Source organism: Colletotrichum orchidophilum, assembly GCF_001831195.1.
Source record: "Colletotrichum orchidophilum strain IMI 309357 chromosome Unknown Scaffold_264.1, whole genome shotgun sequence".
Taxonomy (NCBI): Eukaryota; Fungi; Ascomycota; class Sordariomycetes; order Glomerellales; family Glomerellaceae; genus Colletotrichum; species Colletotrichum orchidophilum.
In genome coordinates this window covers 1-21,900 of record NW_019173220.1, presented here as the reverse complement: position 1 = coordinate 21,900, position 21,900 = coordinate 1, and the positions used below count along the sequence as shown (strand labels likewise).

At 52.1% G+C, this 21,900-nt stretch overlaps 9 protein-coding genes across 9 annotated transcripts; 2 read left to right on the top strand and 7 right to left on the bottom strand.

The window, feature by feature from the left end:
* Positions 1 to 736: 736 nt before the first annotated feature.
* On the bottom strand, positions 737 to 1,330 carry CORC01_14294 (uncharacterized protein; the record flags this gene model as incomplete). Its single annotated transcript, XM_022625905.1, has 1 exon — positions 737 to 1,330. One exon carries the CDS (start codon positions 1,328 to 1,330, stop codon positions 737 to 739), a length of 594 nt encoding a protein of 197 aa, XP_022467594.1.
* A 598-nt stretch (positions 1,331 to 1,928) lies between these two features.
* Positions 1,929 to 3,696, bottom strand: CORC01_14293 (uncharacterized protein; the record flags this gene model as incomplete). The annotated part of the gene is made up of 4 exons (XM_022625904.1): positions 1,929 to 2,655; positions 2,754 to 3,016; positions 3,066 to 3,636; positions 3,692 to 3,696. The coding sequence occupies 4 exons, from the start codon at positions 3,694 to 3,696 to the stop codon at positions 1,929 to 1,931; spliced, it is 1,566 nt and encodes a 521-aa protein (XP_022467593.1).
* Positions 3,697 to 4,077: 381 nt separating this feature from the next.
* CORC01_14292 (uncharacterized protein) lies at positions 4,078 to 4,335 on the bottom strand (the record flags this gene model as incomplete). The annotated part of the gene is made up of 1 exon (XM_022625903.1): positions 4,078 to 4,335. A coding segment is annotated over one exon (258 nt), but the record flags the coding sequence as incomplete, so codon positions are not given.
* Positions 4,336 to 6,673: 2,338 nt separating this feature from the next.
* On the top strand, positions 6,674 to 8,056 carry CORC01_14291 (uncharacterized protein; the record flags this gene model as incomplete). The annotated part of the gene is made up of 2 exons (XM_022625902.1): positions 6,674 to 7,613; positions 7,647 to 8,056. 2 exons carry the CDS (start codon positions 6,674 to 6,676, stop codon positions 8,054 to 8,056), a joined length of 1,350 nt encoding a protein of 449 aa, XP_022467591.1.
* Positions 8,057 to 8,144: 88 nt separating this feature from the next.
* CORC01_14290 (uncharacterized protein) lies at positions 8,145 to 8,606 on the bottom strand (the record flags this gene model as incomplete). Its single annotated transcript, XM_022625901.1, has 1 exon — positions 8,145 to 8,606. One exon carries the CDS (start codon positions 8,604 to 8,606, stop codon positions 8,145 to 8,147), a length of 462 nt encoding a protein of 153 aa, XP_022467590.1.
* A 3,001-nt stretch (positions 8,607 to 11,607) lies between these two features.
* On the bottom strand, positions 11,608 to 13,751 carry CORC01_14289 (uncharacterized protein; the record flags this gene model as incomplete). Its single annotated transcript, XM_022625900.1, has 4 exons — positions 11,608 to 11,786; positions 12,006 to 12,276; positions 12,941 to 13,391; positions 13,435 to 13,751. 4 exons carry the CDS (start codon positions 13,749 to 13,751, stop codon positions 11,608 to 11,610), a joined length of 1,218 nt encoding a protein of 405 aa, XP_022467589.1.
* Positions 13,752 to 13,838: 87 nt separating this feature from the next.
* On the bottom strand, positions 13,839 to 14,592 carry CORC01_14288 (uncharacterized protein; the record flags this gene model as incomplete). The annotated part of the gene is made up of 2 exons (XM_022625899.1): positions 13,839 to 14,056; positions 14,514 to 14,592. 2 exons carry the CDS (start codon positions 14,590 to 14,592, stop codon positions 13,839 to 13,841), a joined length of 297 nt encoding a protein of 98 aa, XP_022467588.1.
* Positions 14,593 to 19,438: 4,846 nt separating this feature from the next.
* CORC01_14287 (uncharacterized protein) lies at positions 19,439 to 19,854 on the top strand (the record flags this gene model as incomplete). The annotated part of the gene is made up of 2 exons (XM_022625898.1): positions 19,439 to 19,544; positions 19,589 to 19,854. The coding sequence occupies 2 exons, from the start codon at positions 19,439 to 19,441 to the stop codon at positions 19,852 to 19,854; spliced, it is 372 nt and encodes a 123-aa protein (XP_022467587.1).
* Positions 19,855 to 20,316: 462 nt separating this feature from the next.
* On the bottom strand, positions 20,317 to 20,836 carry CORC01_14286 (C2H2 finger domain-containing protein; the record flags this gene model as incomplete). The annotated part of the gene is made up of 2 exons (XM_022625897.1): positions 20,317 to 20,380; positions 20,514 to 20,836. The coding sequence occupies 2 exons, from the start codon at positions 20,834 to 20,836 to the stop codon at positions 20,317 to 20,319; spliced, it is 387 nt and encodes a 128-aa protein (XP_022467586.1).
* Between the last annotated feature and the right edge of the window lie 1,064 nt (positions 20,837 to 21,900).

The window sequence follows — 21,900 nt, the reverse complement described above, 5'->3', positions numbered from 1 at the left end:
AATTCTACGTGCAATACATGCTGGATCGATAAATGATGCATGATTTCCTGGCCAATTGCGAATATCGCCGCTTCGCATCTATGTGCCAGCATTAGCTTGTGCGCCATATCTTGTACCTTCCGTTCATCTGTGCTACCTTAGACTTGTTGCCACGTGATGAATTCTCGATTCGTATCCTCGAGCCCTGTGCCTCTTACCTGAGTCCATCCTTTCCAGGAGGGCCTGTGGAAATACCATGGGTGGATAAATATGATCTTTATCACATGGCAATGTCAGCAAGCGCATAACAATGAACGGAATTAACAACACACAATGAAAGTTCCGAATTATGTCTCCTCCTCTTTCGTCGATGGGACCAGTTCTTGTGCCGTTGCTTCGTTTCTTCCCGCTCACGATGTTCTCCTGGCTGTGGCGGCGGCGCTCGAGACTTCGACAGGTCCATTCAAGATTCTTCTCGCCTGCAGATGATCGGCATCATCATTGTGCTGCTTAACTACAGTAGCCAGCGAAAAGGGCTTCATCCCTTTCACAACTCTCTGGTGTCTTTCCGCACGGACATGTAACCTCCTTGGCGCTTACACAAGATGAAATGTTATTTTATCAATTGAAGTACATTCAACAGCCCAAATAGGCTAGACCGATGTGCAGTTCCTTTTGGCTGCTAGTCTCAGAAAATCCACTTGTGCAAAGGATCCGCTGCAATACACGTAATGCAGGGGATCACGATTTACAGATCCTAGTCGGTCTGGGGGCGAAGCACAACATCCATATCTTTTACAGCAAGCTGTAATGAGGCGATTTTGTCAGATAAATTTGTAAATCGCTCGTTCTGTGACCCTAGTACGGATAAAAGGCCGTTCTGTGCCTGTTGATGGTATGAGATAGCTTTGCTATTCTCGCCAAGCTCCTCAAACATAGAGCCAAGGTCTTGAAGTGTGTTCAAGGCGGGAATATACGTCTTTATGGCGTCTGGTCCTAATATCTTTTCGTAGCCTTGAAGAGCTCGGTCGGAGTAGAGGTTGCCTAGATTGCCGACCGTCGCGAGTGTTGATGTGTGGCCAGGCCCAAGTGCCTTCTCCTTGCCTTGAAGAGCCCGTTCGTACATGGCCTCGGCCTCTTTCAGTCGGCCCTGGCCCGAGTAGAGAAGGCCTAGGCAATGAACTAAGTCGAGTGTTGACGTGTGGTCTGGTCCTAATGCCTTCTCGTAGCCTTGAAGAGCCCGGTCGTACATCGCCTCGGCCTCTTTAAGTCGGCCCTGGTCCGAGAAGAGGTTGCGTAGTGCATGGAACACCCACGCATTATCTTTCAACTCGATAATGGTCTCTAACATCTTGACGCATCGGTCGACATGTTGTAAGAGGCGTCGTTGGACTATCCAGTATTTGCCTTTTTCTTGGCTAGAGACGTGGGAGGCTACACATCGTACCGCGATTCCGGCGAGCGCTTGGCTACACTAGTTTCTGTATTGAGCACGTGGATCGTCCAATGCATGAACACACCCATGCATGCTGTACCCTGTCGATTCGGACCCCAACTCCTGGCTGTCGGTATTTCGCTCCGCTAGTCCGTGTTCACATAGAACGCTCATTACTGCGTCAAAACCACGCTTGTTCTACGTCGTCTTGTGGGGGCAGGGCAGCTCTTCCGCTTCCCCTGCCCGCATACGTTCGTAGCATAAATCTTGGTTATCAAAATATGCGAGATATTCCACGTAGAGTATAACGCCTGATCGTACTCCATCAACTCTGGACTTTCCTGCTGTAATCGCAACCATGCCTTTTCATACATCTCAAGATCTTCCTTGCAGCTAGTTGCTACTTGGTCTAGGTAGGCCCCAGCTGTTGCGAGTGCGAGTGGAAGCCCATCAAGCCGTCGCGCAAGCGTGATGGCATCGGGATCTGTTTGACCACTTAGTCGCATGTAAACTGTCATCTAAGCCGCTTGCCTTCAACAAGATTGTCACGTTCAGATGTTGATGTAAGTATCGCTAAGCTATCGTTGACATCCCTCAGCTTGCCTAGCGGAATATGTTTGCCGAGTTTCACCGTTGCAGTTCGGGTGGTGGTGATGACGGCACCATGGTCGGTCTCAGGGAGGTAAGATCGAATATCGTACGCCTTTGAGACGGCTGAGCCGGAGAGCGTCTTGCCTGGATCAGACCCGCCATCTGCTGTTCCTGGTCTCGCACTGCTTGCGATTCCGTGACGACGATCAGACCTAACGTCATCATAATTGTCATAGACGACAAGCCAACGGTCGTTCTTGGGTTCGTTCAACCACAATTTGACTGCCTCTAATGTCTCATCAAGGTCCTTATTTGCCATGGCGCTTTTGATATACACTACGGACTGATGTTGGCGTAAAATTCGCTGAGCCGCTCGGTAGAAACTCTGCTTCAGCGACGTCTCGTCTTTCGCGTTGATCCAAATTGCAGCTGAGTAGTCGGTGCGATGCTGCTTGGTGTAGGCTATAGCTAACTGGGTCTTTCCCACACCACCCGGGCCATGTAGGACGGCGGTGCGACGTTCGCCAGTCCACTCTAATGCCTCATGCAAGCATCTGAGTTCAACGCCTCTGGCCACGAAGCGATTCACGCCGCTGACTTCCGATATGCTAGGGGCAAGTGCAAATGAGGTAGCAGCTGGGTCATTTGCACTGCCATCTTATAATATAACTTTATTAGCATACGATTGCTAGTACTCAGACCCTCAACTTTAGAGCCTCCGATGACTAGCTATTTGATTTCCAGCTACTTGCTCCGCAATGCATCTAGGCGCGCCCGTAGTTCGCTGTCGGCGTTGGATTCAGAGGGAACAGGTGTGGAAATGGCCGTCAACTCACTCTGCTTCAGTGCTTTCTTGTACATGTCCCTGATGTTGCTTCGTACTCGCTTTAGGTTGTCTTGGTCTGATTCAGCTCCACCAAACTCACACACCATGCTGTGGTTGGCATCCAGTTTGACGACATTCTCGTGATCGCCTGGCATGTTTAGCTGAGCGCTCTCCCTTGGGACAACCTGAAAAGAGGCGTAAGCAATAGCTCAATACGAGAAGAGAAGCGCTTACGTTATCAAAGCCTCCCCAGAAGGATGCGATGTCGTACTGCAAGAGCTGATGCCTCCAGTGCTCGTTCATAATATCTGAGAAAATGCTCCCCTGCTTCAATGTCTCCAAAACATCATCGCCTTTCTGGAAGCCTGTCGCCGTAGCGATGTTGGCAGCCAGACTTCCAAGACTCACCAGCTTCCAGTCGCCGTGATGGGGTGTTGCGAAGAATGCCAACCCCCTGGTGGCGTTTTTAATAGGTGTGTATTTGGGGTTGTTGTGTGCGTTGATGAGTGCCTGCTTGATCAACAGCCCGCCCATGCTATGTCCCAAAAAGAGTATCGGTCGAGATTCAACATCTTCCCGCTCCAGCCGGAGGTCGTTGGCTTTGTCGATGAAGGTGCTTCGATCCTTCCCGTACACGGCGGTGGCATTGTACTGGTAGATAAAGATCCTCGAATCGGGAACGTACTTGGGAAGGTCGTCACGGAGCCAGAGGCGTCCTGTAGGCCCTGACGGGGTTCGCCAAGTGTCCCACGCGTGATCGGCATCGTTCTTAGATCGGGGGTTCAGGCCGTGCACGGCGATGATGCTGCGCTGATTAGCCACGTCGAGACAAAAGGGTATTCAACGTACTCGATCTTTACCGCATCCTCATCAGCGTTCTGTTAGGTGAAAGTTGGCGAAGTGGCTGCAATAGGAGGTTACTAAATATTCTGATTACGGATCGTTTTTCTTACCATCTTATTCGTCGCGTTGGTGCGTTACCTTGTCTCGTTATCTCGTGTTGACCAGAACCTTTGCTGTTGACTTTGAGATTGGGCAAGTTGAAGCAGAGGTCAATCCTCAGACTCTTATCGAGGCGGGTCAAATGACCCCACCTGTGCAGTTGTGCCTCTAGCATTGCCCAGTCAACATCAAGCTCATCAAACCGCTTGACTAGGTCGCGCTGTGAGCGGTCAGTGACAAAGGTCTTGGTCGATGGCAGCTTTCTGTCGGGAACGCCCCTCAGCTTGGCTTTCAAGCGCGTCTTTCAGAAAACATCGGGCGGGACAACGATTGTTTGTTCGGAGTCTTTGGTGACCATTCGATTGTTGGCAGTCAGTTTCCACTCCACTGAGTAAGGCACATGAGCGGGCTGTGGATCATTGTATTCTGGGTCGGGAGGCTCCGATAGCCGACTCATCCACATATCCTGGTTGGCAGCCGACCTGCTTTGCGGGGAAGAATCGCCATTGTCCGACTCATCGGTTTCATTCAGGTCAAACACAGAGGGGCTTCGAGTGTTCCGGTCGAAGAGATGGTTTCAAGACATTTTGGTAAAGTACGTTGGATGGACGTGTGCATAGAAAAGGAATAAGAAAAGTCCATGGTTGCGGTGGATCGCACATGATCATACGCAGGGGACTGGCCTGGTCATTGTCTACACTACAACTTCTATGTATGGAACTGATTTTGGCGGAGATGTTTCTGTCCTGGGTCCTGAATGTGCTTCAACTTGGATGAAGGGCGTCGGCTTAGCAGGATCCACAAGACAAATGTCCGTTCCCCACTTTGTTGGTCATCTTGGCCATGGCCAAGTAATCCAAAAAGGGCGGATCGGCAAAATTAGACTCACTCTTTGATGACATCAAAGCCAGTTTAAACTCTTGTCATACACGGACCCTGGAAGAAGATCTGGATGTTGCTGACTTCCAGGATCCAGTTATCCAGAGAGAGCCACGACTGGCGCAAGCTTTCGGGAGTCAGCTGGATTTCAGGTGAGCCATTTGCCGGGTCACATGACATGCAGCAGTCTGTCACTTTGCAGAGTGAATCGACCGTTCGGGGGTTCTACTGTGCTAGGCTGACCAGCCCTGTTGTACTTTCTAAATGTTATCCATTTCGAATTTTTATCACAGGCTCGTAGTGAAATTTCTCAAAGCGTGTCGGGCGAATAGATGACATGATCTCAAGCGAAAGATGATTGCACCTATGTGCAAGACCGAACGGGGAAAAGACCAATAGCACCGCGTGAACATAAGCAGGTTACAAGCACTTGAAGCAGCATAAGCTAACATTTGGCAGGGGAAAATGCTGTGCATAATCCGTTTTCCAAAGACTTGGATCAAGTGGGGTGAAAGCTGTCAGCAGGGCCTCCATGGTGGGCCGGTACATCAGTGTGAAATCAGACTGTGTTGGTCAGAGCCAACGTGCGAGCCGTGCCAACTAACCTGAATCGCTTGAGAGCGAAATTGATGACGTCACTGCCATATTGCACGAATTGACGGAGTAAGTCATGGTAATGATCGAGCGGCCCAGGTGCCAAGAGTACCTCACATGCATAGTGCCAGTAACCCTTCCCCCGAAGGTCGCTGTCCACGCTGAGCACTGACCACCGTATACCCTAGAGTAGGTTCCGACAACGGAGCTAGGGAAAAGCGCCAAGATCGCACTTCGTCGGCCAAAACTTTTCTAGCAATCGAAACCGTGTCCGATTCATACCAGCAGCTGTTTGTAGCCGGAAGCATCTCCACAGCCAAAAATCAGCAGACTTCTGTGGCTAAGTTTGGGGCCAGTATCTTCGTCACCGGCGTGAGTCCTCGAGGTAATGCCCTATCGCGGCAGATGTTGCTTTCAAGACGGCGTTGCCACCAGCATGGTGATGACATCCTCCTTTGAACCTGTCGCCGTATTACTGTAGTGTCCCCTCTGCACCGACCGCGGTCTGGGCGCACAGGCCAGGGGCACCCCAAGAGACCTTGATGTACAAGCATAAGCCAAAATTGTCCGTAACTTCGTGTGAAATCTAGATGGTAATGCGACACGGTACTGTATATCGACAAAAGTCTCGCTGAGAAGTGCATTTAGTGGAGACCTGATGGGGCATCTCACTGTGCGACTGACGATAAGTTAGGAGATCCATTTTGGACATTTGGTTCACGACGGAGACGCCTTGGTTCTCATCTGCTCCTGGCATAAGCTATTTCTGGAGTAATCAACTCGGATCGCACTGTCAAAACGAGTCCGTGAGCGCAGAGAACCAAAAGAGTTTAATTCAACAAGATATGCTTTTTGCACGCGGCTGTACCGGAGACGTGTTCTAGCCCTTCTTGACCGGGCCCAGCTCTCCATGACATCGTTGAAAATGGCTTCAAACTCGGTTGTCACGCGGGGAATGCTGCAAACGCGTGAACAGGCTCTGCATGGCCCTTGGGACAGAGTGCATCAAATACTTATGAGCGGGCTCAGTCGACATAACTCATCTTCTAATGACAATCACACAGCAATTCCACACATAGTCCGTTTCATGTTTGAAACGTAGTCCAAGACAATGGAAGAACCACAGGCTCATCGAGGAATTTGCTCCACCGAAACGGAAATTTTCTTCAAAACCTTGCAACATGAAGTGAACCTGGAGGATCGTCCCGACGCTCGTTCTCAAGTTGCACTCACTGCCCACAAAAAGCGATGTATAAGACAGGTTCTGGAACATCGGGGCTTTCATGCTGCCTTTCATAGATTGTCGCGCATCCCAGGAATGTGGCCCGGACTTGTGGTTGGAACCCTTCACAAACTCATCAGCCTGAGATGCGACGAGGTTTGCATCGAGCCCTCCTGCTTCTCTTGAAGAGATACACTTACCATGTATGCAGGAATTACTGAGTTACCTCCACTTCATCTATGATACTTGGTTGCAACTTGTCGGAGGCAATGAAAGTGAATTGGAGAAGATCGACTGGATTACCGTCGAAGCTGTTCAGCTTAGGTGTCCGAAATATTCTGCGTCAGATGAGCGAGCGCTCCGTGGCATCATTCTCAGAGGCGACATCTTTGGTAATTTCGGGCGTGCCGAGCGGCTAGCAGCATTTGCGAAGGTGTGCTCGTTCGATTTCCCGATTCCATCTCTGTCAACTTTTTTCAAAGATTTCGGATATCTCGAACGGTGCGGCAATAGTATGAAGCATCTAGTCCCTATGAAGAGAAGGGGCCCGACCGTTCGGAGGATGCTCCTTCAGAGCTTCAACCCACCGGCCTTGCCAGCACAGTCAGAAAGCCCGCTCATGGATGAATTCGATAATCTTGAGGCGCAGTTTCAACTTGCCATGAGGCGACTTTGGCTGTTCGCGATGAGGGAATTCCACTCCATTCGCACTGACCCTAGCCTTTTGCCAAGATTTGCAAGTCTAGCTGTTGAACTGGGCTTTGACAATGATGAAATTCGTTCTCTCAAAGAGCTTTCTCCTCATCGGGAGATAGCAAGGCAGGCAATGGCACTAGTCCGGTCTTCGCAGGATCAGGATTACAACTCCGTTGCAGACGAGGCTATCATTGGTCAAATTGCTCAAGCATTTTCCGGACACCAACATGGGCCAAAAAGACAAACCTACAGTGCTTTTACCACCAATGCAACCACAGCGAAGATGGACGTGCGCCCATGGCTTGATTCCAAAGCGTATTTGATGGACCGCCCGAATCTTGTCGTTGAGATCCTCGACCAACAGCCACTCGTTAAAAAAAAGGAAGTCACGAGTTTATTTCTTCTACGGTCGATCTACAAAGCCATTTTCCACGAAGACTTCCATGAAGGTACACAGGCTAACAAGGGCATAACCTATCTTGAAGGTGGAAGCAGTGGAAGAGTAGAGCCAAGCCACAATCAAGATCATCAATATGTCCGGAATCACCGGACAAAAGAGTTACAGGACCATGCGGCCACACGGCAGGCAGATGCAGCAGTCAATCTCGATTCCACGGAGATAAGAACGCGACGGGTTAGACTGCAGATCACTCAAGCGGGAACTTTTCGCGACGAGCGCTATGTAGATATACATCTTGACGATGAAAATGGGCCGAATCGAATCGGAAGCATCATTCAACAGTTAATGGTAGAGTACCGGGTACTACCTTTCTCCCCGATAGGCTCCCCGCTGTTGTCGGAAGAATGCTATGGAGAAATTGTGCAAAAAGGCCACGACTGCCTGTACCTGACAGATGACAGGCGGGGAAAAATTCTGGTTCAGGAATCTTGATGCACAAATTGACATAATTGAGCTTATGCCAACCATAATCCAGCATCCGAGCTTGTCCGTGAAGGTCCTAAGAAATCTCGACCATCTCTCACCGTTGTCCTCGTGCCGTCCCATGCGCGTCCTCGTGCCGTCCGACCTTGTCCTCAGGCCGTCCAGCCTCAGTGACGTCCTCGGCGCGTCCTTGTGCCGTCCCATGCGCGTCCTCGTGCCGACCGACCTTGTCCTCAGGCCGTCCAGCCTCAGTGACGTCCTCGGCGCGTCCTTGTGCCTTCCCATGCGCGTCCTCGTGCCGACCGACCTTGTCCTCAGGCCGTCCAGCCTCCGCATCGTTTCCCAGTGACGTCCCAGGCGCGTCCTCGTGCCGTCCAAACCTGTCCACCGTAAACGTCCTCAGGACGTCCGAGTGACGTCCCAGGCGCGTCCTTGTGCCGTCCGAGCCTGTCCACCATCCTCCAGTGACGTCCCAGTGACGTCCCATGCGCGTCCTCGTGCCGTCCAACCTTGTCCTCAGGCCGTCCAGCCTCTGCATCGTTATCCAGTGACATCCCATGCGCAAAATAGTTACTGTGGGTTCTACTTCAAAGAATCCATCTTCGGCTCTGAATAGCAGGCTCCAATCCATCTAAGTACGTGGTGGTCTGTATACAGTATGAAGAGATAAAAAACGTTACATCTACTGTACAAGAGAGCAATTCAAACGCATCATGCGGTTGAGGTCGACATGGACATGAATGTTTGTCCGCGTACATACATACATAGTTTACTACGCCTTGGCTAAGCTATTTAGGGCTCGTACGGTTACCTATATATTCTCCACCTTCGTTCATATCCTTGCCTCCCAGAAGCCCATACAAGTCTCGTCCATCTCCGTATGTGTCTTCTTCAGTTTTCCATGCCGATGCTGCGATTGCTTGGGGGGGGGGGGAGTAGCGGGCTATCTTGAGGTCATTTCCCAAAATGATGTTCGGCGTCCTATCGTCGGCGGCCGAAGCTAGTCCTGCTGTCGATGGCATGAGGGTTCGTGGGGCATCTCCGGTTAATGTGATGATGTGAGCTGTGTGTGGTTTTGCCGCTGGCTGATCTGTGCATCCAGTCTCTCCGTGCTCTTGGCGAAGTTGATCGTTTCTTTGACAACATTTACGCTTGGCAACCAATCCTGAGGGTCGGACGCACTCTTTCCTCCGAGAGAGTGTCTGCTGTGCCATCCACTGTGTGCAACGAAAGAGGAACTGCTCTCCCGTTTCTGCCGCTTGTCCACAGGCACACTGCGCCAAGGCAGTTGCACCGATCTGGTGCAGATACCAATTCAGTCGTGCCATTCCGGTGCGTAGTTGCGCTAAGATGCTGGCTTCTTTCCATGACAGTCCGTCATATAGCTTACGTGTGTGGTGTCCCGGAAGAGTTATGTCGATCTTCTTCGAATATGCTCCTACGTTATCGGGCAAAGCTCCGTACGTCTGAGCGCTGTCGAGTAGGCTCTGGCCGGTCGCTTCTGCGGTGTCTTGTCCGCTTGGGTACATTCCTTTGCTGCTGCTTTGGCTGCTTGCGACAGGTCTGACTCTATCGCTGATGGAAGCCAGAAGATAGTGACTCTGTTGCCTCGTCTCTGCAGAGTTTGCACGTTGGCATAGAGTTGTCGAATCTCTCGTTGGCCTGACTGCTGCCGCGGGTTGCGCATCACTGCGACTGTCGCTTTGTTGCGGGTGAACAAATGGATAGCCCGGTAACCGAGTCTCTCTGGGAGCGACTTCACCGCTTCTGCCAGTGCCGCCAGCTCTGTCTGCTACATACGGGTTTTGCTCCGTTCTCTGACCGAATGTGCGCGAGGCCGTCATGATGCCGCCGCCCCCTCTGAGAGATGCGGGCAGCGTCGTCGCTGTTCCAAAGCCCACAACCCCATTCCTTGCCGAGCTCCCCGTCGCAATTCTCACTGCCCATCCGGACCGAATTGCCTCAGAGGCCTTGACCATGTCGTCGTCGACTGCTATATCAATACGGCCTTCCCAAGGAGCAATCGGATACCCTTCAATAGTCTCCAGCTTGTCAAGGGGTTGGCCGCGATAGGCCTCCGCTATTGACTGGAAGGGTGATGGAAACCGTCTAAAGGCCACCGCCCGCAGACGTCGAAGCGGATGGGTCTTAGGAACGTTTCGCATCCGTACCCAGAATGTGGTTGATTTTCTGTCGTATCTCTCTTGGGCCGATTGTATGCTTGCCTCCGCTTCAGCAACCGCCGTGGCCACTGTGTTGAAGGTTCCCACGATCGCTTGGGCGCCGATCCTCTGCACTCGGCTGATCACCCTCATCTGCGCTGCTCGACATCTATATCTCCAAACTTTCGAAGTCAATTGTCGGCGCCACAGCCGCCACGAAAAGCTGTCTAGCCGTTGCTGGAGACAGGCCTTTGAGCCGCCTCAGCCCCAGCATAGCCTTCAACCCCTTTGTCGTTGCGTCTGCGATGTGCTTCTCAAAACGCAGTTTCGTGCCCATCGTCACCCCGAATACTTTGACATGGTCCTTTGGCTGGACAGTGTCCCCTTTAATGACGAAGCTGGACGAGTCTGCGGGCAGTCTCCGGCTGCGCGTGAAGTGGATGATAGCTGTCTTGTCGGGTTCGAACGTCGCCCCGCTTCGTCGTTCCCAGTCGAGGGCTCGATCGATGATGTCCCGGATTCCTTGGCGTTTTGCTTCTCGCGATCGGCCGGTGACCCACGCCGTATAGTCGTCGACGAAGGCGAGCGCGCCCCCGCTCTCGTCGATCTGGTGCTGTACGAGGTAGGCATTGAAGAGGAAGAGTACGGGTGACAGTGGCGAGCCCTGAGGCAGGCCGGCCTGTGGTAGTGAACGAGCCTCAGACTCGTGACCGTTGACCAAGATGCTTGCCGTTCTGTGAGAGCAGAGGGCATCGACTCATCTCACCAGCTTCTCGGGGATACCCCGCGCCCTGAGTCTTTGAAGTAGCCTCTCTTTGTACACACCATTGTATGCTCCCTTGACATCGAAGCTGACCAGACTGGCCACCTTTCTCTTTCTCCACGCCCTGTAGATATACTCCTGCAGCAATACCAACGCCTGCCCTGCCGATCTCTGCTTGCGAGCACCAAGTGGCTCGTGGGCAGGAGGCCGAACGCCTCGACAGCGTACGGGATGCGCTCTGCCAGAACTGACTCCAGCACTTTTCCGGGCGTCGAGAGAAGCGAGATCGGTCGCCAGGCCTTTGCTATACCGTAGTCGCTCCTGTTTGGTTTCTTGAGCGGGATGATCTTTGCGTGCCTCCATTGCCTCGGCAGCACCCCTTCTTTCAATGACGTTTGGAAGAGTGCAAGCACCTTCTCCTTCACCACCGGCCATGTGTGCTTCCACACTGCCATCGGTAGGCCGTCTTCTCCGGGAGCTTTCCACGACTTTGCCGTAAAGAGATATTTCTCGATTTCTCCCAGAATGAGTTTGGGGAAGGGTACCGGTGATCTTTGTGACCGCTCCCCCTCACCCTCGATCGTGCTGGGGAGAGTGGAAAGAGGAGGGAAGAACGAGGAAAGCAGCTTTTCAGCCTATTCTGCGGCGTCTTCCGTTGGGGAGCCATCGGCTCTCTTCAGTTGGGGGATCTGGTCGAAAGATGCCCCTTTGCCAGCGTCGAGGTATTTCGCGGCTTTCCAGGTGTTGGAGTCGGCCAGAATTTCCTCCCAACGGCTTTTCTCCTGGTGTCGGATGGCGTCGTGATATTGCTTGGCTGCCGAGCGTGCGCGTTTTTTAAGCTCGGGTTGAATGTTACCTGCCCTTCACTCCGCCCTCGCTCGGTTTCTCTAGTGAGTGTGGATCTGTAGGAGTTGGGTAAGGTCGGCTGTCCAACATCTCTTTGCATACGGGGATGGTATGGCCTTGGGCGTTAGTGCCCCTATTGCTTCGCATACCATAGACATCAGTCGATCCGTCTGCTGCTGCATCGTACCTCCCGTTGACATTCGCTGTAGGTTTGCTTCTACCTTCTCATTGATCTGCTTCCATGGTGCCTTCTTGAGGAGGAGTCGTGGTCGGCTTTCCATCTCAGGCGCAGCAATATCGAAAACAGTCTCAACGGCGCGGTGATCCGAGCCGTGGTCCGCCTGGTGTATTCCACACCGTACCACCGTCCTGGCTATCTCTTCAGACGCAAGAGATAGGTCGATCGTCGTCTGCGCCTCATTCTTGTGCCATATTTCGTCCCCCTCGGAAGGAGGCTGCTAAGGGAGTACTCGCCAATCAGATCGAAAATGGGGTCAGCCTCGCCTTACCCTCCGACACATCATCGCCTCCCCAAAGATAGTCGTGGCGATTGAAGTTTCCCACCAGCACCGCATCTACCAGATCACCCATTCCACTCGGTACATTCCTCATGGCCTGCCGTAGCAAGGCGCACGCCAATCGAAGCATCTCCGGTTTCTGCGCTGGCACATACACCGACGCTACTATCAGCCTTCGATCCGGAAGCCGGACGACAGCCGCCGTGATGTCCGGACATGCTACAGGCACCTGTTCGGCCTCCACGTCGTTGTTCACCCACAGCAAGCTCCTGATCGCCCATCTCCCTTCTTCTATCCACTCCGTCGGTATCATTCTCGTCCATCTACTGTGACCCATCGGGACTGTTTAGACCTTACCTTCCGTCCTCCACGCCCACGGTTCCTGGACCGCAATGACAGTCTAGTCACGCAACGCCTCGTCGTTCATCAGAGACTCTCGTGGACCGCATCCTGCTTCCTCACATTGAGCTGAAGAATCTGGACCTTCTTACTCATGGGCAGGCGGGTACAGCTTCGGGCAGTTCTTGCTGAACGACTCGTGCGGTCCGCCACAGGGCACACATTTCACCATCGTCTCATGACACTCAGAGTGGTGGTGGCCCACCTTGGCGCAGCGTCTGTACACCTGGGGATTTGCGCACTGGTAAGACTTGTGCCTCGTGATCTGCTGGCAGCTGTAGCACTGCTGGGGGCGTGGCCGCCGTTCAAACGCCATCGTCGTGCCGGACTCCCCTCCAACGTGGAAGGAGCCCTCGGAGATCAGTCTACGCGCATCACTGGCCTTGGTCACAAACACGACCATTGATCCATAGGCCTTTGGCATGTCTTTCTTGCTAAGCCAAGATATCTTGGCAGCCGTGGTGTCGTTTTCTCGGCTACGTGCCTCCACCGCTTCAGCTCTGACATTGCACTTCTCATTAAGCACCTCAGTCCGTTTCACATTGTCCACCTTCACGGGGTAGAGCTCATCTCGCAGCACTCGCGTTCCAGGACCGAAACTCTTCTCCGGGATGTTCTTGACCAACTTGTGTTCAGCTTCGTCGCGGCAAATGATCCTGATCCTATCCGCATTCCTTGAGTCGACAGTGACCGCCCGACACCGCCGGCCAGCTGCCATGTCCGCCCGTCGCGCGCATCTCCTTTTCTACTGCAGCCCAGACCCGACCGGCGTTGGGCTTGTCGCCGCCGTCTTCTACCCTCGACGTGTCGGCCGTACAGAATAACGGTTCGCCACGACCCGGCGGCGGTGTGTAGTCCAGCGTGGCCATCCTCGAGCCGTGAGCTGCCACGCCTAAGCCGGTTCGCGCAACGTCCGCGTATGACACACTTGGGCTGTCCTGCGTCGCCGCAACTGTCGCGAGTGCTTCGAGATTTTTGTTCGTTTTGGCGCTTTCATCCCCCACGTGTTCCTTCATCGCTTACAGCTCCCCTCTGACTGTTTGCAGCTCCGATGTGACCACGCGAAGCTCTGCCTCAACGTTCTTTTCCCACGCTTCCGACTTTTACGCATCGAACATGATCTTGATCGCTGCGAGTAGCTCTTTTATCTGCTTGCCCATCGTCAGGAGCAGCCCTTTATCGTCATCCTCAATGGGCTTCGCGCGTTCCTTGGCCAGTGTTGCGGCTCGAGTAGTCGTCGCCCGCCGGCTATCGCCAGCGGTCTCGGTCGGTCGCTCGATCGCATCTTCGGTTATCTCTTGAAACGTCTGGTTCAGTCGACCTTTGGCGGATGGTTTTCGCAGCCTTCATGATAGCAGGTTCTCGTCGCTTGCTGCTATCATATCCCTCGCAACGGTGATGGACGTCGAGTCTGGTTCGAGTTCTATCGCGTCGTGACGTGCCTAGAGTCGCCACGCGGTGGGTCGTGCTAATGCCACGAAGCGCGTTTCGAAACGTCTCAACGGCGCTCAAATTGACAACGTCGACGAATCCTCCAAACTACAAAATAGCAAATCGCAACGCATGTAGTGTCTCTCTCTCGCTGTTCGAGACCTTCCTTCGCCGATCATACAGTCAGGTTCAGATACCCACTATGTCGCATGACAGTCACGGCAACGACGAACACAAAGGGTGAAGAAACATTGAGGCAAGAGGCCTATCAGAAGGATGCGGTTTCGGGCCAATTCAATAGGTCAAGTGACAAAAGGGGAGAGATCCTTGAGGTTGCAGGGTCAAACGTGCTGGGGTCATTTTGGCGGCGACTTCGCCGTTGAGATTGCGACGATCGCATGGTTCGACCGTCACGCCAGATGACATGGCGGTACAAAAACTTTAGACCTGGTTCAAGTAATGATGGATTCTATAGTTTGTCGATTCTGTATAGTCTTTAATCTGTCATTGAGTAAGAAATGTTACCTGGTTGATCTTGCGATACCCTTGACACCACCCTGGCACGCGATCCCGAGACAATGAAGTCAAATGCCTTTATCGCGTATGATATCGCAGCTCATGGTTCTACAAAAATGATCCGAGGCATAGAAATCTAGACTACGTGGTAATTGGTGCAAGACACAACCTACCCCGCTGTGGTTTCCAGGGCATTCAGTAAGTCAACGCTCCATCACAGATGGCCGAGAATGCGACGGAGCGGGGCTGGCGTCTTGCTGATCGCTTCCGATAGTCGTAGATACGGGCCGGTCGCTGGACTCAACTTAGCTGCCGACTAAGCCGTCCCAGTCGCCGAACAGACCGATCAGCTACGTCCACTCTGGCAAGTTCTATGCTTGACATGCGTTTCATAGAGACGAATTCGAAATCGGTTTTCGACTGGTGGTTTTCGGTCCTCCTGCGGACACATCATGGTGCAAGCAAACAAATTGCTGAGGAGCTGAGGGTAGGACTTTGCAAAGGCCAGAACCAACTCTTACAATAGATAGTCGAATCATGTGTGTGCACACAAAGCGAAAGGCCAGATGCCAGCTACCACACTAGCGGAGGGCGCGCAAATTCAAATATCCCAAAATGGCATTTGCAGGTGGAACAGGGCATAGCAACGTCCAGCCCAGTGCCAGTATTGTGGACGGAGAACCATTATCAAGCAGCTCCAGAATCAACATTTTGGGCCTATTCCGGCAGTCCAGAATAGCGCGGTCAATCGACATTGTCAAAGACAGGATCCTTGGTTGGCTCCAGACTCTGGGGGCTACTCACATCTGACTAACGTTATTCGTAACAGCTAGTAACGGGTGCACGCAGCCACCCTCCCTTCCCCCTCTTCACACAAAGTGACGCGCGAAACTCAACTCATTATCCAGAATGTGCTTGTCTCGAGGTTTATCTTAAAAAGTGTTAACCAGCAATTCGTGGATGCTATAAGCGTGTTTTACATGGATATGCAATATTGAGTAATTGGCCCTAATGAGGGTAATGAGTAGGCGCAGAGATCCAGAATCTGCTTCTACCAAAGTGCACCTTTCTGTCTAACATCTCTGACCATGGCCGAAAAAACAATACTATGGATGCGGGCCAAAGTAAAACCCCCTGCGAAATATCTACGGGGTGCAACGAGGGTGCTCTACAGATTTTCTAAGCAGCGGTACTTCGATCATTGACGCTTGAGCTCAGCCATTCGTGTGTTGCAGCATTTCACGACCAGTGGATCACTGCCCGCAAATACATGGCCAGGGATTAAACTTACCCATCATACGGATACAAAGTAACTGGTCGAGCCGGGCTGGGAAATCTGGGCCTCCAGCGGAAGTTGGTGCCAGTGCTGACCCCGCCTCCACGAAATCGGTTCCTTGCTTTTCACTGTAGGTACGTAAGCGGCAATGCTGAAATTGTGTTCAAGGTCCTCAGCAAACAACACGTGCACTCCTAGATGCATGAATTACGAAAAGCCGACGACTGTTGTGAGGATAACAAAGCATCCTCGTACACTAACGAGATGCCAGTCATGAGGGCTTCAATCGCAACGTGTCGAAGCTGTAGGGCTTTAGGCTCTTAAGAAATTACATGGGTCAATTCCAAGGTCTGGGAGCGGCTGGTGGGACGGACATTGAGATTTGTTGCCATAGCAATGCAATCCTTGCAAAAGATCACGTGACTTGGCATGTCCATCTCCCCGCTGTGGTCAAGATGTGCTTAATTCTATTATGCGTCGTGCATTATGACGGTGCGTATACACGCTTCTATATGTGGGTCTTCAGGAGTCCCAGGACATCATTGCTGGCAAACCTACAACGGATCTCGTGTTCAGGCCAGGTCGTATCTCAACGGGGCAGTACATGCGTTCCGGCCTTTTCCAATTGTGCTTCCAATGTTTGCTCCTTGAGCTTCATCACCTGACAGCGGTATGATGCCAAGAAGCGGGAAGGGAGTACACAGGCCCACCGCCTGCCGGGAATGGCCAATACTGTGCGTCTTCACACCGCCGTCACCACTCACCACCTTCTGATTTAAGATATAGACCCACATGAAGCCCTGACTGCACAGGACCACCGCCTTCCTGATATCATATTTTCCAGGGGACGATTTCACCGCCTACTTCACCGCCTGCCTAAGAGGTCATAGACTCGAGTCGCAGACTCGTGCATGCGAAGCACCAGCTTCACCGCCCAGTGCTTTGCCTTGCGCTTGTTCACCGGCTACTGATCAGGCGGAACCCGTCTGAGACTCTTTCCTAAACTTTTAAGCGAAGAGCCTTGATTGTCTAAGCAGCCTATGTTTACCCTCACGACAAACCTTATCCAGCCCCTAACCTGGTTAGACGTGCTGATCTATTCACCGCCTACTCGAAATAGAGCATCGTCTCAGTCTGACCGCTTAAACCTGCTAGTAATCCCTCAATAATTCGCAACATTGTAATTGTTCCTCTCCTGCCCGCTGCCATTGCACTGCAACCCACCTTACACTACGCGTTTTGTAAACCCCCCATGCAACTCTTTAGGAGCGCCATGCCGATAGGTTCTGTGCTCTTTGCGCAATGTTTTCGGACAGAAGATGCACTCAGCTGCGGAGGCGCTGCTGTTTCGCAACACATTTGATTAGTTTAACTTATCAGGTAGGTTGATCTTGTCTAATTCGCACTTCAACTTATGTACAGCAGTCGGGCGCAGCCTGCTATGGTTGCAGCCGAAGTGTAACCCTCTGCTAAGTATCTACGGGGCACACAGACGATTGATTGAGCTGGGGCACTCCGACTTGCAAGCTGAAAGTCCTGGCCTAATGCAACGTGGCTGCGTGTGTGAGGCCATCTATTCCCCCGCGCCCGGTTCTTCCAGTCAGTGTGAATTTGACGTGGCTGGGTGAGGTCGACCGTCCACTATCTCTTGGCATATCGTGACGACTTGTCTGTGGGTGTCGACGCCTCTACTACCCCGCATATGGCCGACATCAGTCGAGCCGTCTGCTGCCAGCCTGTCAAGCTCGACGGTGCGTGATCAGGACTTGCTTCGATCCTCTCGTTGATTATCTTCCACGAAATATTCTTAGATGGCAGCCGAGGCTTGCAAATCGTCTCGGGAGCCGTAATGTCGGGTTCTAGTTTTGCTCCGTGGTCCATTCCGTGGTCGGTCTGGTGTACACCACGCCGCACCATCATCCTGGCCATCTTATCAGATGAAAAAGATAAGTCGATCGTCGTCTTTGCCGCGTTCATGTGCCACGTTTTCATCCCTCTCGAGGCCCTCTTGAGGGGATGCTGCACAGTGGGTACTCCCTCATCAGGTCGACTATCTCCGACCCTCCGATATATCATCATCTCATAGATCGTGGTGATTGAAGTCTCCTACCGTCTGGCTCGAGGTTCACCGCGTCGGAACGTGCGTAGAGTCGCCACGCGGTGGGCCGTGCTAGTGCCGTAGCGTATTTTGAAACGCCTCAACGGCGCTCAACTCAACGTCGAAGAATTTTGCAAACAACGTAACCTTCGTTCGCTCCTGATCTTGTATTATTCTTCGATCTGTAGTACATGTGACTGGGTACATTGACCCATCATTTTGAAGTCAAACAGGGTGGTTTGCTGAGGCAATCCGACCAGATCAAGCAGAGAAAAATTGCGAAAGGCTACGGAAGGCAGGATTTTGAAGTGAATCGGACTCCAAAATTGTCCTATTAGTAGCGTCTTAGTGCTCAAGAGAGCTAGTCGCCCTGGCACTGCGCTGGTTGCGGAGAACAACTGTCCCGCTGTTTTACGAAATGGCTTGTGCACTCATCACATTCGTAGATCGGCGGCGATGTGTGGACAATGTCTTAAGTACTCATTGTATTGGAAATCTAGATATATGGAGTCAATGAAGATAGCTAGTCGCTTGAAGTATCCGCAGGCGAGACATCACACTGTGGGAAGTACGCATTTGCACGATGTCAGGTTCGTGTCAGCTTCGCTCCATACAGCATCATCTTCCCGGAAACTGCTTCGTGAGGCTCGAGACGCAAGACAAGCAGACGAGCATGAAACGGCTGTAGAGGCATGCTCCGCGTCCCGTAACTCGTCATCTAGCTGGTGCGACATCTGCACGTTCGGTATCTGGAAGAATAGCACCTGCTATCAATGCACCAGTTGCTCTGGCGGAAACTTCTGTATTTGTCGGGATTGTTATGATTTGGGTGGGCATTGTCTGAACATTTCACACGATTTAGTTGTGAGTGATCCGTGAGGAGAGACTGAAATTTGTAACGCCGGCAGGTACCTTTCGTTTTTCCGTACCGTCTGGTGCAACTGAGGTAATCCGTCTGTATCTCAATCTCAACCTACATACCGAAACACTGTAGTAGGTAATCCTCAAACACGTCTTGCGAAATGGTTCCAGCTAGTTGTCGCTCATTCTGTTCGTCGAACTGGGAGACTGGCTGATCAGTTGCCCGCCGTTGATTGCATTGCCCTCATAGCCATGGCGGCGATCATGGGCTGGGATCTCTCGGAGTACAAAGAAGGGTTTTGGATGACAGAACATGTGCCGAGACAACTTTTATGGTGCCGCGATGGCCACCATGATAATAGTGGTACAACCAGCAGCCCTCCAGAAACGACGCTAACACCGTCATGTTCGTGGGCTAAGGTACGACCACCAGTCGCGAGCTCGACTGGAATGGCTTTGTCGAAGGGAGGCATTTGGTTGTGAAGGGACACGTCTTGGACGCTCTCTGGGATGGCCGGGCAATGGTCCTAGCCACCTCTCGTGACGAGGGAGACAGAGCACGTTGCGCGGCCTTGAGACCGGCTACCAGAAGCAGAAGTCGGTTGCCCTCTAGGATACACCAGACAGATACTAAACGTCATCAAGAGCAACGATCTTCTCATTGCCAATAGAAGTGATCTGGGACGAGCCCTCACAGCCAAAGCGGCAAAGGGTCAGGTGGCTGAAAATCCGATTGAGTGTTGACCTCCGCCGATCCCATGGGATCGTCCTCACATGTGACGATAGTAACAAATCGAGAAGACTGGGTTACTTCAAGTTTCTGCACGAGGGGGTGATTGGAGTTGGCTTCACCAGGAAAGAAGCAGAGAAATTTCTCTCACTTAAAAACCCATTAGTAGATAGAGTTCAAGCCCAGACAGAAGATGCGAGCCTTTAGACGCAATGCACCATTGGACTATTGTTTGTGGTGGCTTCGGTTCTTTCCATCCCTCAATGATTTTGTGGTACTGGTCTTTTTGAGTTTGGCGGACGGTCTCCAGTGGGGTCGGTCTGAGGAAGAGGCGGTAGCTCATGGGGGTCAAGGCTTCGCCATGACTCGCGATACCCTTGACACCATCCTGGCACGCGATCCCGTGAAAGTCGAGCGTCATTTTGCATACATACTTGTCAATTCAGGTCTATCACCGTCCGCAACCTTGGACAAATACTTATTTCGGAAATGTTTGGTCAAGTCATTAGATGCGTAGAATTCGTGGGTGAGTTCGTCCAATCGACCCGTTCAATCCGGAGTTGAATGACTTCTTTGTGGTGCTTAGCGTCGTCTCGATCCGCTGCTTGAGATCGTTGATCGTCATACAACGATTAGCTCGCCGCTGCTCGATCGAACGGTGTTTCTTCCCTAAATCTCGCAGAACCCGGACCAGTCAGCAGGAGCACTGGTGTCGCTGTGAAAGAAACCTGCTCTGTGCATGCTGCGGTTTAGCTTCTGGTTGATTTTTTAACCTACGGCTCTCTCGAAGACGAGTCGAAAGACCTTCCAATATGTGCCCAAAGAGCTCTTCTTCTTAATTCCGCGTTTCTTTTGCGAGCACATACTGTCGCCACTGCTCCTCCACGGCATCGAGAAGCACCGTCGTCCCAGGGCTGTAATCCTGGCAGGCGAAGCGGTCCTCGTTGAACGCCTCCACCTTGCGTCGCCAATACTCAGTTGACTGAATATTGCCATCAAAGAGCCTGATTTGGTCTTCGACATCCAAATCACCATCGCAGAGATCGTCGATATCGGTTGCGTCGGTACCCGAGCCACCTTTCTGATCCATCGTATCGAAGACGTCGTCGTAGTGATCGCTTTCAACTTCGGCAGTGAATAATGCATCGGAATCGTAAGTGTGCACGTTCGTACGTCGGCGCTTCGGCATGTTGGGAAAATCAAGCGGCAGTCGGGAGAGAATGATCGAACAAGTCGTGATGTTCTGGCTTTGAGAGCGGATGGATCGAGGAATCGGCTCACTAGGCAGTGCAGCGCCTGTGGATTATGTAGTGCAAGAAGGTGAGCCATGGCAGAGCCTATTCTGGCGGCAACACTTGGCTGTTGGAAACCGATACGCAAGGAATGACTGGGAAATCAAGACTCGAGAAACTGGCCGTAGCCGCGTGATCTGTTCAGGACGGTAGTATGGCTGAGATACCATGGCAGGTACATACACTGGGGTAATTACATGTCTGGAACAGGAAATGGTGACGGTTGCTTGGTAGGCGTGGTGCCTGGGTTTAAAGCGGCGACTAGTTCGTGGCAGATGGCCCGCTGGATCTGGCGGCAGAAGCTGCAAAACGGCTGCAAACTAGCCGTCTCTAGGTCTAATTTAAGGCTGGGCGGACGTCCTGGCAGAGCCTGAGCTAATAGCGAAGGTTGCGACCGAGTCTTAGCCACAAGCTCATGCAGATCCCATACCAGGGCCCGAGCCCGAATCTCAACCAGCAGCGAAGATAGAAGACAACTAGAGCTATATGTTGTCTAAAAAGACCAACAAGAAGACCCAGAAAGGAAGTTATGTTGAAAACCAGGAGGATATTCGCTTCTAGCAGGAAACGCATCTTGCAGTTGGTGAGTGGGAGGATTGTTCCATCTGTCGACAATACACGTTAGCAACTTCGTGTCATCCTACCATCAGTCGAAAAGAAATAAGTCATCAAGGATATAGGGCAGCGGTTTTCACAGGACAGACCAAAGAACCAGCTTCTTTCCTTGCCACCGCGAACTTTTCTAGGGTGATGATTGGGAAGTGTAACGCTATCTGACATATTATCTAAAGACCTACGATAGATCTCTCCTTACATGTCCAGGTCATTTCCATCCTCTCAATCCATCGAACTATTTACATGCATGTGTCGCACCTCACTAAGCCCTTTTATCTCTTCATCTTCAGCTTAGTAGAGAAGTGGACTTGTAGCGTCCCGCGAGACCGGCCCGGAAAGGACCTCG